Source organism: Crocuta crocuta, unplaced genomic scaffold (assembly GCF_008692635.1).
Source record: "Crocuta crocuta isolate KB4526 unplaced genomic scaffold, BGI_CrCroc_1.0 scaffold31, whole genome shotgun sequence".
Classification (NCBI taxonomy): Eukaryota; Metazoa; Chordata; class Mammalia; order Carnivora; family Hyaenidae; genus Crocuta; species Crocuta crocuta.
The window spans coordinates 14,869,755-14,884,795 of record NW_027528362.1 but is presented as its reverse complement, the minus strand read 5'-3'; the positions used below and the strand labels follow the sequence as shown (position 1 = coordinate 14,884,795).

The 15,041-nt window shown below is 59.0% G+C and overlaps 1 protein-coding gene across 1 annotated transcript in view; it reads right to left on the bottom strand.

Moving 5' to 3' along the window:
* Positions 1 to 2,336: 2,336 nt before the first annotated feature.
* The window catches only part of GRK1 (G protein-coupled receptor kinase 1), a 14,219-nt gene continuing 1,514 nt past the window's right edge, over positions 2,337 to 15,041 (bottom strand). Inside the window, exons 2-7 of the mRNA XM_077753997.1 lie at positions 14,692 to 14,819; positions 10,708 to 10,865; positions 9,927 to 10,010; positions 5,597 to 5,721; positions 3,654 to 3,855; positions 2,337 to 2,643 (exon numbers count right to left, since the gene is read on the bottom strand). Of these exons, the coding sequence (XP_077610123.1) occupies positions 2,345 to 2,643; positions 3,654 to 3,855; positions 5,597 to 5,721; positions 9,927 to 10,010; positions 10,708 to 10,865; positions 14,692 to 14,819 (996 nt within the window). The 3' untranslated portion in view covers positions 2,337 to 2,344. The remainder of the gene's footprint in view (positions 2,644 to 3,653; positions 3,856 to 5,596; positions 5,722 to 9,926; positions 10,011 to 10,707; positions 10,866 to 14,691; positions 14,820 to 15,041) is intronic.

The window sequence follows — 15,041 nt, the reverse complement described above, 5'->3', positions numbered from 1 at the left end:
TCCAGGCCGGAGCTGGGGGGAGGACCTTGTGTGTGGGGGATGGCCAGACCCCTGGGAGTGTGCCAGGTCGGGGGGCCGGGCCTGGAAGACCACCCCCAGCAGAGATCCCCTNGGCTGGTTCAGTGGAGTAAGTACTTGTTATGCGTGACGCACGTAATCAGCAACAGGCACGCCACACCCAGCATACACTGACGCGTTTGGGGACATGCGCTAAAAACAGTATCTGCTGCTCATCTGAAATTCAAATGCATCGCTGTCCTGTGCTTTATCTGACCATCTGGTCGTCAGACGCAGGCAAATGGGCCCCCCGGCGAACGCTGAGGGGCTTCAGGCCTCTGTCCACACAGCTGCTGCGACCACTGTGCTCAGGGCCGTGAGAGCCTGGAGCACATTGTTGGGTTTATAAAAGCCGGAACAGGCCCTGGTTTCAGCGCAGTGCGGTGAGGGGCTGCGTGGGGCCGTTACCGAATCAACGTGCGCTGTCCTGGACAACAGAGCCAGACGGGGGGAGGGTGCCGTGATTCGCCTACGACAGCCCCATGTCCCTGGTCCTGGGTGCCTGCAGAGATGCTCCAGGCCACAGGCCAGAAAGCGCTGGGCGCCTCTCTGGGCCCTTCCAGAACATTTTTTGTCTCTGGCAGGCCACGCGCACAGCCCAGAGAGAAGGATCTTTCTGGTCCAAGGATGCTCAAAGGCAGAGGCTTCGTGTGCATACGGTCCTCTGAAGCACAGGCTGGATGTTCCCCGCCACCTGGCTGGCCTCCGCACCGCCACACGCGGCACGGCCCTGCGCCAGGCAGGCAGGGCCAGAGCAGCGGCCCTCCAGAGCTGTTGACTGCGGGACCCCCCGGTCCCCTGAGGGTGGAGGGGAGCAGAGCGCACACGGACTTCTGTGGCCAACGGCCCCCCAACACTCGGTGCTGGCAGTCTGAGGGTGGGGGTGCCCCGAACACTCGGTGCTGGCAGTCTGAGGGTGGGGGTGCCCCGAACACTCGGTGCTGGCAGTCTGAGGACAGACGCACCCCAAGACTTGGGGGGGACTCTCATGAGGCAGCTGGGAAAGGAGGCAGTGACCCCAGCACATGTGCTAAAACTAGGTAGGAGCCCTTCTGCAACCCGTGGAAGGGCCGAATGTCAGCCCCACTTGATTGGTAAATGCGGTGGCATCTTCTGACACTCCCGGGGGGGCCTTCCCATGTGACCCCACACGCAATCCAGCATCTCACAGCCATGTACGTGGCTCTCTGCATGGACCAGCACGTGACACAGTGCATGAGTTGCAGGGACTCGGGAGTTCTTTCCTAAGGAAAGGTAGACCCTTCTGGAAACTCCAGGCCCTAAGTCTCCGCTCCTCCCCGGAAGCTTACCCCCTCCTGAGCTCTACGGCCGTCTCAGGTTCCAAGGCCACGGCCACCAAATCCTAGCCTAGGAGTGAACGTCGTCTGGAGGGTAGGACGCACGCGGGGACCCTTGGGGTCACAGCTGAAGCTGGAAACGGGGAGATAGTGAAGGCGGCCGTGGGCCAGGAGGACATGTTTGCACTCGTAAGGGTCGGGACCCCGAAACGCCAGTGCTGTTGCCTCTGGGGATTCCGAGAGGGCCTGTCCCTAGCCACCAGCCAACAGACCCTATGTGGCAAGACCAGCCCGTGCCAAGCTTGTCCAGGACGAGAGCCGGGAAAGGGCTCTGTCAGGAGGTGGAGTCAGGTGGTGACAGGTGCTTGGGCCGGAGAAGGAAAAGCCCCACACACCTGTCGGCCCAGGCGCCGTCGGCTGGAGATGTGCTCAGAACAAAGAGAAGCCAAGCGGGAGGCTGCCCCCAGGGCCCCGTGTCCTCCCTCCTCCGGGACACTGGGCCCCAGCCCCGGCGACGCAACCCTGGGGAGACGGCGCCCCCAGCACCTGGCAGACGTCAGCATCTGCAACACGCAGGTGGTGGGTGAGCAGCAGCTCAGGCCCTGGCAGCAGCGGGGGGCGGGGGCAGAGGCTGGGCGGGAAGGGGGGCCCCCCGGCCTCTCCGCTGGTGCCCGTGAGCCCGCGGGCCGTGCTCTGCCAACCCCTGAGCCAGTGAGGGGAAGGTGCAGGAAACATGCCTCCTGCGTGCGGTCTGAGCAGCACTTTGCCTGGACGGCAGCCAGGGCTGACGGCTGGGACGTCCACAGGAGCCCCCAGGTTCCGCTCCGTCTGGGAACCAGCGCTGTGTCGGAGTGAAACGGGTCAGAGGAAGCGGACTATTTACCGGCCGGGCTCGGGAGCCGGGCTGGGGTGTCTGGCCGCTCCTTGCTTTCTTGGGCGGCTCAGAGGCCTTCTCGCCCCTGCGGGCTGCAGATCCTCTTCCTGCACACCTAGGAGACGAGACACATCCCCGACTTGGACGCAGGGGCCGCCTCCTCCACAGCGACCCCCTTCATGTCGTCAGGCATCTGCCCATCCGAGCGCCAGACGTTCAGCTCCGCGAACACGCCCGTCTCGATCATCTCCTCCTGCCAGGGAATGGAGCAGTTGCCGGTGGCGAATTCCTGGAAGAACTCAGTATCTGTTTTGTCGAACACCACGCCCTTGACCGTGGAGAAGGCGCCCACGTCCTGGATGTTCTTGGCATAGACTGTCCTGGAGTCTGGGATGAAGGGGGGTGTCAGCATCCCTGTGAGGAGACAGGAAACAAGGGTGGGAAATGCCATGTGCAGGGGGAAGCGGCCGTGTGCTCAGCGAGCAGGGCTGCCCTTCCCGGGGTGTCTGGATGGGTTTCTGGGTTTCACGCTGAGCGGGCGTGAGGGTCTTAGCGTCCAGGCAGGACGTGCCTCCCGGGCACCCACAGCAAAGGACAGCGTGCTCTGGCCCGTGTCCCCAGGCCAGCCTCCCGGGGGCTTCCTTGTCTGCAGGAGCGACCCCTCGAACCCAGCACGGTCAGGACTGAACTCATCTTCTTTCCAAAGCCGGCTTGCCTCCCAGCCTGCTCGGGAGCCGAGGTCCTTCAGTCACCAATATACAGTGCCAGCCACGTGACCCCCGTGGCCCCACCACCCGCCCTTCCCTTCAGTGCAGCCCCCGGGCCGGGCCTCCTGCCAGACCAGTGGAGTGGCCTCAGGACTCCCCAGGCCCCAGCTCCCCTGGCCCCCATCTTCCCTGCCCCGCACCCCTGCCCCGCCACAGAGCCTCCTCCCTGTGGTCATCTGACGCTCAGGGCTCCTGTGCGGGGTGACGGGCTCACACACCCTACCGCAGGCTCGGGGACAGGCCGCGTCTGCACACACACACCTGTGCCCCACAAGTGACACCTGACAACACAGACTGAGGGAACGAGCTTCTCCCAAGAGCATGGGGATCCTGCCCTGTCGTGGACCGGGGCTCCTTAAAAGCACAGGGTGTGGAAATCCACAGCACAGGTCTGGATCCTTAGTTCAAGGGCGAGCAGCACGTCCCGCAAGCATCCCACCCAACTACCAGCACAAGAGACTTTTGTGTGAACACCCAGGCCTGGGGCGCGGGTGACAGAGAAGTGGGGATGGTGGTTGGTTGGTGACAGAAGGCCACAGGGCATCTCTGCTGATGTCACCGCTCAAGAGGCGCCAAGGGACCAGGCAGGGCAAGCAGGGACCTCCCGATGGGCCTGCCCCCCCGGGACCCCCAGATCCAAAGGTGAGCAGACGGTACCGGCCTCGAGCTGTCTCCAGTTAATGTCCTTAAAGAGGGGGTTGGCGCGGAGCCCGTCACTCGTCCCGTCTCTGAACCCCAGGCGCTTCTCGGGGTCCTTCTCCAGCAGCGCCTCGCAGAAGTCCTTGCTGGCCTGGCTGAACTTGTCCGAGTACTTGACAGGCTCGGAGAGGACCCTCTGCTTGAGCTCCTTGTTCTCCACCTGCACACGGGACACGCCGCGTCACGTCACGCCTGCTGAGCCCGTGCAGGTCGGTGCCAGCCATCTCCCAGGAAGATGCCGGCCCGAGGTGATGGCGGGCCCTGAATGTGAGGCCCCCGGGCACCCCAGCGGTGCTGGGCAAGGTTGGGGCACTCTGGCTGGTGCCTCGGTGCATCTATGTACCCATTCCTCAGCCACTGGAGAAAGCGAGAAATGTAGGAGAAAAAGAGCCAACCTTGTAGACTGAGCTGGCAGAGACCTCCTGACTGGGTAGAAACTGAGGGCAAGCTTGAATCCACTTTATGGAGTACAGTTCCTATACCACAGGACCCTGTTCCCAGTGACCAGGGAGCCCCACAAAGACCCCAAATGTGCCCTGTGGCCTTTGCAGCCCGTCTGCCCCCCAGCTCGGCAAACCCCGGCCGTGTACTCTCACCACAGGCTAGGTTTGCCTTCCTAACGTGGCATAGAGACAGGCGCACCCAGAGTCACTCATCTGCCATCACGGGTCTGACGCCCGGCGGGCCGCAGGCCGTGGGGCAGGCCGTGGGCCGCCGCGGGCCCGCTGCACACCTTGTGCCTGACGGGTCAGGCTCGCGCACGCAGAAAGCAGCGCTTCTGGTCGGGGCCGTGGGGTCGGTGGGAGCTCTGGGCTGGGCCTCTCGCTGCGTGTGGGCTCCGCACCGCTAGCCTCGTCTTGTTCTTGCGAGTGGTTGGAAGTCAGGAGAGAAAACGCGTCATAGCGATGAGGGCGGCCGAGCAGAGACGCAGAGCGGCTGGCGTGTAGCCACATGAGTGCTCTCTGCTCCCAGAAGCCTGGGTGTGTCAGGGCCAGGGCAGGCCTGGGGACGGACACACTCGGGGACCCGGGCAGAAGAAGTGAGGGGCGTGACCTCGGGCCGGCTAAAGATGCTGCTCCCACAGGCCCTGCAGATGCCTCCTGCCCTCCGGCCTCCTCAGCCCCGGCTCCTGGCGCCTCCGCTGGGCTTCGAGCGGGCGACGAGGCCCCAGATACCGTTGGTGGCGATGCTGCGGTCTTTACAAACGGCAGCAGACTTGCTGGCACCCCTTTCCCAACAGCGTGGGCTGCCCATGTGTCTCACAGAATTTCAAACGTCTTCATTGTTGTTTTATTTGTTATGGTGATCAGCGATCACAACTCGCTGGGAACCCAGCTGTGTTTGTTCATTAAGGTACACAGGCTGTTCGGGACCGAGGCCACTGCACACTCAGAAGGCTGTGGCATGTGGACATGTGACCTTTATGGTCACTGGGACACCAGAACGTTCGTCTGACTCGCTTTACCTGGCGTCTGCTCCACCGTGGTGGTCGGAGCGGGACCCCGGGCGATTCCGAGGTAACAGCACCTGCAGCCTCTGGGGCAGACGGTGCAGGAGGGGACGTGCCCCAGGGGTCAGGGCACAGAGGCGTGAGACCCGCTGCCCTCTCTTCAGAAAGGCTGCCATGCTGGAGCGGGTGACAGCGAGCTCGCTGCTCTGCGGGGGAAGCAGGAGGGGGCGAGGCCGCACCCCATCCCCCTTAGACCGGCTGGGCCCCAGATGGGCTGAGCGTTGATCGTGGGGTTGGCTTGGGGCGCCCAGCATGGCTGGTCCTGACACACAGCTCAGTGTGGGGAGCGCCATGAGACGGGGCCACCGTGTCCCCTCTCCTGCCCGTGAGAACATGTGAACAGCCCCCCATAACAAGCGGGGCCACCGCGGGGGGTGGAGTGACCTCCTACCTTCTCTCCTCGGGCGCGGAAGGGTCCTCTGGCCGCGATCATCTCATACAGCGTCACCCCCAGGGCAAAGTAGTCCACAGAGAAGCCGTATTCCTCACCCCGCAACAGCTCGGGGGCCATGAAACCTGCCAGGTAACAGCGCAGGCTCGGACGCGGCACATGGTGGCCGTCACTCACCCAGCCCAGTGGGAGGGGCCGACGACCCACATGCACGACCTTCCGTGCTGGGGCTGCCCGAGTGCCACAGTGTGGACAGTGTCCCCGGCCCGTGGCCAGGAGTTAAGGCCTCGGGTGTCACAACCCAAACACTCCCGACAGCACACAGTGTCCCCTCCAGGCAGAACTGCCCCTGCTTGAGAACCACTGCCGTCCACATCACTTGTGCCGTGATGCCTGTCTCCCTGGTGGCACGCCACAGTAAGCAGACAGAGTGACGGTCCCTGAGAACCACACACACAGAGTGACGGTCCCTGAGAACCACACACACACAGAGACAGTCCCTGAGAACCACACACACAGAGTGATGGTCCCTGAGAACCACACAGAGACGGTCCCTGAGAACCACACACACAGAGTGATGGTCCCTCAGAACCACACACACACACACAGAGACAGTCCCTGAGAACCACACACACAGAGTGATGGTCCCTCAGAACCACACACACACAGAGATGGCCCCTCAGAACCATACACACAGAGTGACGGTCCCTCAGAAACACACACACACACAGATGGCCCCTCAGAACCACACACACAGAGTGACGGTCCTTGCTTGCCACTTAGGCATGAGTGTGACCTCATGTGTGGGGTCATGGGTGTGTGTGGTCAGAGACAGGCACTACCAGTTGCTTCTGAAAAGGGCACAGAAGGACAGATTGGAGGCCAGATATTCCAAAGAGCCATCCAGATGCCCACCACTGCCCCATCTGTTCCCACACCAGGTCAGCCACGTTTGGGGAGCTGGGGAGCCCCACACTGTGAAGGTCCATGAGCCTGAAAGCAAGCTCTGGGGTTCTACTCCCTAACTGCCACCGTACGGAAGCCAGCCAGCACATGGGAAGGGTGGATGGGCCAGTTTCTGGGACCCATGGCCACTCCCTTGGGACCAGGGGTCGGTGCTCTGGGGTGGGTGCAGATGGCTTCTGTGCCTGACGGCCACACACATTCCAAGGGAAGGAAAGCTAGTGTGTCTGTTGACTTCCTGTCCCTCCTGGCCCTCCATATACCATGTTCACGGCCAGGGTCCAAGAGGCGGTGTGCTCAGCAAAGGCGGCCAAGCCGGTGTGACCACCGACTCACTTGTCCCAGACAGGTCACAGGAGTCCAGTCCCGTAGGCCCACCCCTTCTGCCTTTTTAGGTCCTGCTTTTCAGAAACTGCACCACCATCCAGACTGCTCAGATGGTATGAAAAAGATGGGTTTCACTGGCCAGAACTTCGAGGTTGAAACACTGTCTGGGAGAAAGCCAGGCCGCAGGGAGGGGATCAGTTTCTGCAAAACACCCCAGTGGTGGCTCTGGTCTATGTCCCAACCTGGTCTGGGTGACACATTGTTTTGTATCTCCAGGAGGAGAAAGCACCAGTAAACATTTGTCACCTGAATGCACAGCGAGTGACTGGATGACTGAGGCAATGAATGAGTGAGTGAGCAGAGTGAGCACATGAAAGAATAACTGAGCAAGTGTGTGAGTGAGTGAATGAGCGGGAGCATGAATGAGTAAGTGAAGGAATGAGGGAGCAGGTGAAGGAATGAGAGCAGGTGAGTGAATGAGNGAGGTTGAAACACTGTCTGGGAGAAAGCCAGGCCGCAGGGAGGGGATCAGTTTCTGCAAAACACCCCAGTGGTGGCTCTGGTCTATGTCCCAACCTGGTCTGGGTGACACATTGTTTTGTATCTCCAGGAGGAGAAAGCACCAGTAAACATTTGTCACCTGAATGCACAGTGAGTGACTGGATGACTGAGGCAATGAATGAGTGAGTGAGCAGAGTGAGCAGATGAAAGAATAACTGAGCAAGTGTGTGAGTGAATGAATGAGTGAATGAGCGGGAGCATGAATGAGTAAGTGAAGGAATGAGTGAGCAGGTGAAGGAATGAGAGCAGGTGAGTGAATGAGTGAATGGGTGAATGGGTATGTGACTGAATGAGCAGATGAATGAATGAATGAGTGAGCAAATGTTTGTGAATGAATGAGTAGGTGAGTGAGTGAATGGCTGAGTGGATGAGTGAGTGAATGAATAAAGGAGTGAGTAGGTGAATGAGTGAGCAAATGAATGAGTGTATGACTCAGTGACTGAGTGACTGGGTGAATGACTGAGTGTGTGAGTGAATGAGTGAGCGGGTGAATGAATGAGCGAGCGGGTGAATGAGTGAGTGAGCAGGTGAATGAATGAGTGAGCGGGTGGCTAGTGAGCAGGTGAATGAATGAGAGAGCAGGTGGTGAGTGAGCGGGTGAATGAATGAGTGAGCAGGTGGTGAGTGAGCGGGTGAATGAATGAGCAGATTCATGAATGAATGACCGGGTGAGTGAATGAGTGAGCAGTGGTGAGCGGGTGAATGAGTGAGTGAGCAGATGCATGAATGAATGACCGGGTGAGTGAATGAGTGAGCAGTGGTGAGTGAGCGGGTGAATGAATGAGTGAGCGGGTGAATGAGTGAGTGAGCAGATGCATGAATGAATGACCGGGTGAGTGAATGAGTGAGCGAACACTCCTCCGTCTAGTTACTAATTCTTCTGCGTTGACCCAGCCCCGCGTCCGTGGGGTCAGAGGGCACGCTCACATCCCTCCTGCGCAGGGCTGACAGCCTGCTGCCCGCGGCCACGGCAGGCAGGGTGCAGAGGGGTAGGGGAGAAGGCGGCGGCAGGTGTCACCGCACCTGGGCACAGGTGCCTGGGTAGCCTCGGCCCGGCCTCTGCAGGCCCCACCCTGCCCCGGCCCAAAGGCGCGGAAGCCAGGACGCTGCCCAGGGAAAGGCAGCAGCCACGAGCGGCCGGCGGGGCCCTCACACTCGGCACCGGCAGGGCCCGCGGACGCCCTGCAGTCAGACCGCTCGGAAGGCAGCCGTGGCGCCTCATTCTCCACAGCTTCCGCCTCATGGTTTGAATCGCCTCGAAATACGTGTTTCCACTCACGCGCTCACACTCAGGGCTGGAACTTCACAGATTCTGACCAAGGATGTGGGAAACTCAAGACAGGACCCTCCCCTGAACAAAGCCACCCATGAGGACACCCCCACCTTGGCAGCGTTTCCTCCCCAAAGCCAGGTCAACCCAGGAGAGGATCTACTGAGAGTCCCTGGACCTTCCGGAACATGGGGGGGTGGGGGGCAGGGGGACCGACCCTCAGGTGCCCACAGCCTGTGGGCCTGAGCCCCTCCTGCTGCCTGGGCTGCTGTGCTGTGCCCATCCCGCCCCTGCTCCCAGGGTCTCCTGTGTTCTCTGCGGGCCCGGGGTGAGGGGAGATGGGGGGCAGCAGAACATGTTTGTACATGCACGCATATACACACGCACACACATGCACACACACTCACACGCATGTGCCCATATACACGTGTGCACGTGCATAGACCTCACACACATGCACCCATATACACGCGTGCACATGCACACACTTCGTACACATGCACCCATATACACACCCGCACACACTCATGCACACGCATGCACATACACATGTGTACACACATGTATATACACATGCACGCATATACACATGTGCACACGTGCACACACATAGAGATGCAGACACACGTGCACACATGCACACTCACTCATACACATGCACACATATGCACAAGCACACTCATACACCTGCAGAGACACATGTGCGTGTACACATAACACATGCACAATGCACACACTCACACAAATGTAAACACAGACGTGTGTATGCACGCGCGCACGCACACACACACACACACACACAGGATGTGGGCGGCCCCCTCCCCTGTGAGGCCGCCCCACCTGCCTCACACCCTACCCTGGACTCCCGTGGACAGAGAAGGCCCTGGACACACTGAGGCGAGGGCTGGGTACCCCTCGTGGCTTTCCCAGGCTGCCCACCTTGGTGGGGGCACAGCCAGTGATTCACTGTGCAGAGGCCATCAGGGCTCCAGCCGACATTGTCGGGCTCCCCTCCCGACAAACACATTCTGCTGATGTCCAGAAAGCCACTGAAGGCGGAAGCTTCTATCTCAGAGGGCGTGACGCGTCAGAAGCAGCAGGCGGGAGGGGTCGTCCCTGCGGTGGGTGCAGCTGGCGGGTCCCAAAGGTTTGCTCCTCGCCCTGACAGATGGGGCCCCCACGGACCCACCCTCGCTCTGGGGTGCTCACCTGGGGTTCCTGCATAGCCCTTGGTCTTGGTCTGCCCGTCCTTCAGCTCCACGGCCAGCCCAAGGTCAGAAATGCGGATATTGCCTGAAAGCAAACACGGACGGAGGTCACACGCAGCTCTACAGAACAAAGGCGCCCGCAGGAGCCAAGGGCAGCCTCTGCCCACGTGTGCACACGTATGCAAGGGCACACGTGCGCCCACGGGCACGCGCTCACAGCACAAGCCCCCCCCCCAGGGCCCCCAGCAGACCTGCGGCTGTGCCTGGGGACACGGTCCCCCGAAGCCCTGTCTGGAGATCACTACGTTTGCGTGACTTGGGGACACAAAGGGAGGCTGTCTAAGGGACACAGAGGAAACCTAGATCTCCGCGTCACCTTCTGACAAGAGTTCCATAAAAGGCAGGAAGAGTGACAGCCTGAGGGTTTATAATCAGTAATGAAATATTAACTCTTTGCCAATCGTTCCACGACTAGAGTCATGTGGAGTTAACTCCCCGTGACGCTTGGGGCCTGATTATCCCCCGGATTTCAACTCAATCCATCAAAAAATTTGGAGACAATTGTGCAAAATGTATGAAATGAACAACAAACTTAAGATGTCTTTTGATGCTGTTTAAAGCTACAACAAACACTTATCAAAACTGGCCTATCTCCCTACGGGTGACCTGTCGGGCCACAGAGGGGAGGCCGGGAGGGGAGGCCGGGAGGGGAGGCCGGGAGGGGGACCCTGGGAGGGGGTACTGGGAAGGGGAAGGCCAGGCGGGGAGGGAGGCCCCCTCACCGTCGTCATCCAGGAGCACGTTCTCAGGCTTGAGGTCGCGATAGACAATGGCTCTCTGGTGCAGGTGCTCCAGGCCGCTGATGATCTGCGCCGTGTAGAAGACAGCACGTGGCTCCTGGAAGCCGGGGTTCTCCTCGTTCACGTTGTAGATGTGGTATCTGGGGGCAGAGCACGCAGAGGCCCATGCTGCTCCGGCACAACAACGGGCCCCCAGTTTCCATGGAAAGTGAAATCTCAGGAAACAGTGAGAGCCTCAAAGTCCCGTTTTGTGTCAGCAAAGCGTCTGGGCCCTGGGGGGCCTCGGCGTCAGCCCGAAGAGCCTGCCGCGGCGCCAGGAGCCCCCAGCGGCTGGTGGTCACGCCCCCACAGACCCTACCACGACCACCCAGGAGACGGGCAGAGTGCACTGCTCTCCCGCCTCCCCCACGCTGGCCTGCAAAGCTGGAAATGCTCCCCAAAGCCATCTCGCCAGCGCCAGCCCAGGGAGGACGGGCAGAGGGCGGTGAAGGAAGCCCACGCAAGCCACCGGAGTCACTCAGTTTAAGCAGTCGATATAGCGTCCAGGTAAGCGCCTCGGCTATCTCGCCAAGTCCACACACGCAGACTCCCGGGTGGGCCTGCAGCGCCGTTTCCGTCCAGCCTCCCCCCTCCCCATCTTTCCACTATCACGTTCTGCACGGAAGCAAGACCTAGTGAGCTCACGATAAAGGGAAACAAACCATCTATACCAGAGAGCAACCAGGGAGAGGCGGGCCAAGGGAGCAAGACGGGGAACCTCACATAAGCCAGACCTTGAGAAAGCCGGGGTAACAAAATAAGTGGCTTTTATTACATTTACTTCATAACAGAGTGTAGCGCACTACAGTCAGTGCAGCGTCGTATGATGCAGTGCAGTGCGGTGTGGCGTCATGCGGGGTGGCACAGTGTAGCGTGGGGTGTGCAGGGTAGTACGGTGTAGTGTAGGGTGGCATCGTACAGTGTATTATGCGATGGTGTAGAGAGCAACATAGTGTAATAAGGCGTAAGGTAGGATAGTGTAGCGTAGTGCACCGCGGTGTGGTGTGATGTGGTGTAGTGTAATACAGAGCAGTGTTGTACGGTGTGGCATGGCGTGGCGCGGCACAGTGTGCTATAAAGTAGTATAGTAGAGAATGACATAGTATAGTACAAGGCAGTACAGTGTGGGCTGGTATAGTATGGTGCAGTACAGGATGGGGCAGTATGATGTAGCAGAGTATAGTATGTTATAGTACAATATACTGCAGTGTCATATAGTATAGTCATGTATCGCACAGTGGAGCAGAGTACACCGCGCACAGCACTGTAGTGTGGTCTAGTGTAGTGTCGTATAGAATGGTACAGTATGTATTATACTATTGTGCAGTGTTGGACAGTGTAGTACGGTGTAGTGTAACACGCTGTAGTCTAGTCCAGTGTAGTTAAGCCTAGTGTGGAGTTGTGTAGTTTAGGACAGTGTGGTACAGTGTCACATAGCATTGGGTAGTGTAGTAGAGCATAACACGATGCGGTGCAGTATAGTATACTGTGGTCTAGTGTAGTATGCTGCAGTGTGCTACAGTGTAGTGTGGTGAGGTAGACTATTGTGTGGTGCAGTATGGTGTGGTGTGAAGCAGCACAGAGTGGTGCAGTGCAGTGCAGTGCAGTAGTGGAGAGCCGCATGGCAAAGTCTACGAGAGTGTGCTGCTGTGTGCTGCCGTGTGCTGTAGCGTGCTGTCGTGTGCTGCAGTGTGCTGTAGTATAGTGTGCTGTAGCGTGCTGTCGTGTGCTGTAGTGTGCTGTCGTGTAGTGTACTGTAGCGTGCTGTCGTGTGCTGTAGTGTGCTGCAGTGTGCTGTAGTGTAGTGTACTGTAGCGTGCTGTCGTGTGCTGAAGTGTGCTGTAGTGTAGTGTACTGTAGCGTGCTGTCGTGTGCTGTAGTGTGCTATTGTGTGCTGTCGTGTGCTGCAGTGTGCTGTAGCATGCTGTCGTGTAGTGTACTGTAGCGTGCTGTCGTGTGCTGTAGTGTGCTGCAGTGTGCTGTAGTGTAGTGTACTGTAGCGTGCTGTCGTGTGCTGAAGTGTGCTGTAGTGTAGTGTACTGTAGCGTGCTGTCGTGTGCTGTAGTGTGCTATTGTGTGCTGTCGTGTGCTGCAGTGTGCTGTAGCATGCTGTCGTGTGCTGCAGTGTGCTGTAGTGTGCTATAGAGTAGTGTGCTGCCGTGTGCTGTCGTGTGCTGTAGTGTAGTGTGCTGCAGTGTGCTGTAGTGTGCTGTCGTGTGCTGTAGTGTGCTGCAGTGTGCTGTAGTGTAGTGTGCGCAGTGTGCTGTAGTGTGCTGTAACATCCTGTAGCGTGCTATAGTGTGCTGTAGTGTAGTGTGCTGCAGTGTGCTGTTGTGTGCTGTAGTGTGCTGTCATGTGCTGCAGTGTGCTGTAGTGTAGTGTGCTGCAGTGTGCTGTAGTGTGCTGTAGTGTAGTGTGCGCAGTGTGCTGTAGTGTGCTGTAGTGTAGTGTGCTGTAGTGTGCTGTAACGTCCTGTAGCGTGCTGCAGCGTGCTGTAGTGTGCTGTAGTGTGCTGTAGTGTAGTGTGCTGTTGTGTGCTGTAACGTCCTGTAGCATGCTGTATCGTGCTGTAACATGCTGTAGTATAGTGTGCTGTAGTGTGCTATAACGTCCTGTAGCGTGCTGCAGCGTGCTGCCGTGTGCTGCAGTGTGCTGTAACGTCCTGTAGTGTGCTGTAGTGTGCTGCAGTGTGCTGTCATGTGCTGTCGTGTGCTGTAGTGTAGTGTGCTGCAGCGTGCTGTAGTGTGCTGTAGTGTGCTGTAGTGTAGTATGCTGTAGCGTGCTGTAACGTCCTATAGCATGCTGTAGCGTGCTGTAACGTCCTGTAGCGTGCTGTAGTGTGCTGCAGTGTGCTGTAGTGTGCTGTAGTGTGCTGTAGTGTAGTATGCTGTAGTGTGCTGTAGTGTACTGTAGTGTAGTGTGCTGTAACGTCCTGTAGCATGCTGTATCGTGCTGTAGCATGCTGTAGTGTAGTGTGCTGTAGCGTGCTGTAACGTCCTGTAGTGTGCTGCAGCGTGCTGTAGCAGGGCGCCGGATACGACAGTGTAGTGTCACGTGGCGCAGTAGGGTGTGGCACAGGGCAGCGTGGGGCGTGTGGTGCAGCACAACCGTGCAGAGTGACGTGTCATGTGGTACGATACGGTACAGCAGCGTCATGATCATCTCTGCTCTCTTTAAGTCATGTTGTCTGTACTTCCTCTTCCGTGTGGCCTCACATGGGCTCCTTACTCAAGGCCTCAGAATCCCCACCTGGAAAATGGGGCCAACAGACACCTGACAGAGCTTCGCTGGAGATGGACCCGCAGGAGGAACGGAGGCAGAGGGCTTGCAAGTGACACCAACAGCGACGGCCCGGTTTGTGTGCCACGCGACACTCCTCCGGGTGCCTGCTATGTGGTAACTTACTCCCCACAACGCCCTGAGAATACTAGTATTATTCTTCATCCCCATTTCACAGACCAGCACACTGAGGCAAGGGCAGGCAGGTTGCTCGACTTGCACTGGGTCTTTCTGCGCCGAGAGCCTGTGGTCCGACTTCCCGCGGGAGCCCACAGTCGGGCTCTCAGGCCTCCGGCAAACCCAGGCACTGGATACACGGACAGCAAAGCCACGGTCCCGAAGGTGGCCACGTCGTTTCCGGCTCTGCCGTGATCCCCAAGAGCAGGGCCCTGGCCCACCCTTTGCTCATCGGTCCAACCCAAATGGCGCTTGACCCACGGCCCCTGTGCCTCCAGCCCGCAGCCACACAAACCCTCGTCCACCAGCGACCAGAGAGCTGTGGGCCACCTCCCCACGGCCCCGCATTTCACGTGGTGCTGAGGACACATCACGTGGAGATTCAGCAACCAGGGGGCAGAGAGGAGCGTGTTGATGGGGGGCAGCCCCACGGGGCCCCAGAGACCCTGCTCCAACTTGCTCCCTGCTTACCTTATGTCGCCTCCATTCATGATAGTCATCACCAGACAGAGGTCAGTTTTGGTTTCAAACGCATAGGCCAGAGAGACTATAAACCTGCTGTGTACCTTTGCTAGAATCTTCTTCTCTACCATAGCACCCTGAAAAGCAAGATCTCGAATAAGTACCCGGGTTTGAGCGGGAAAGTGACGTCACCATAAGAGCCCAAGTCCCACAAGCCGGAAGCAGAAACAGAGTTGCAAACGTATTCGAAGCACCCGCCCATAACACACACGGGCGTCGGTCGCCCCAGCCCCGGCGACGACACGTCCAGAGGCCTTCGGGCCTCCTGGAGCCTCCGGGGGCAGGAGCCGGACCGCCAG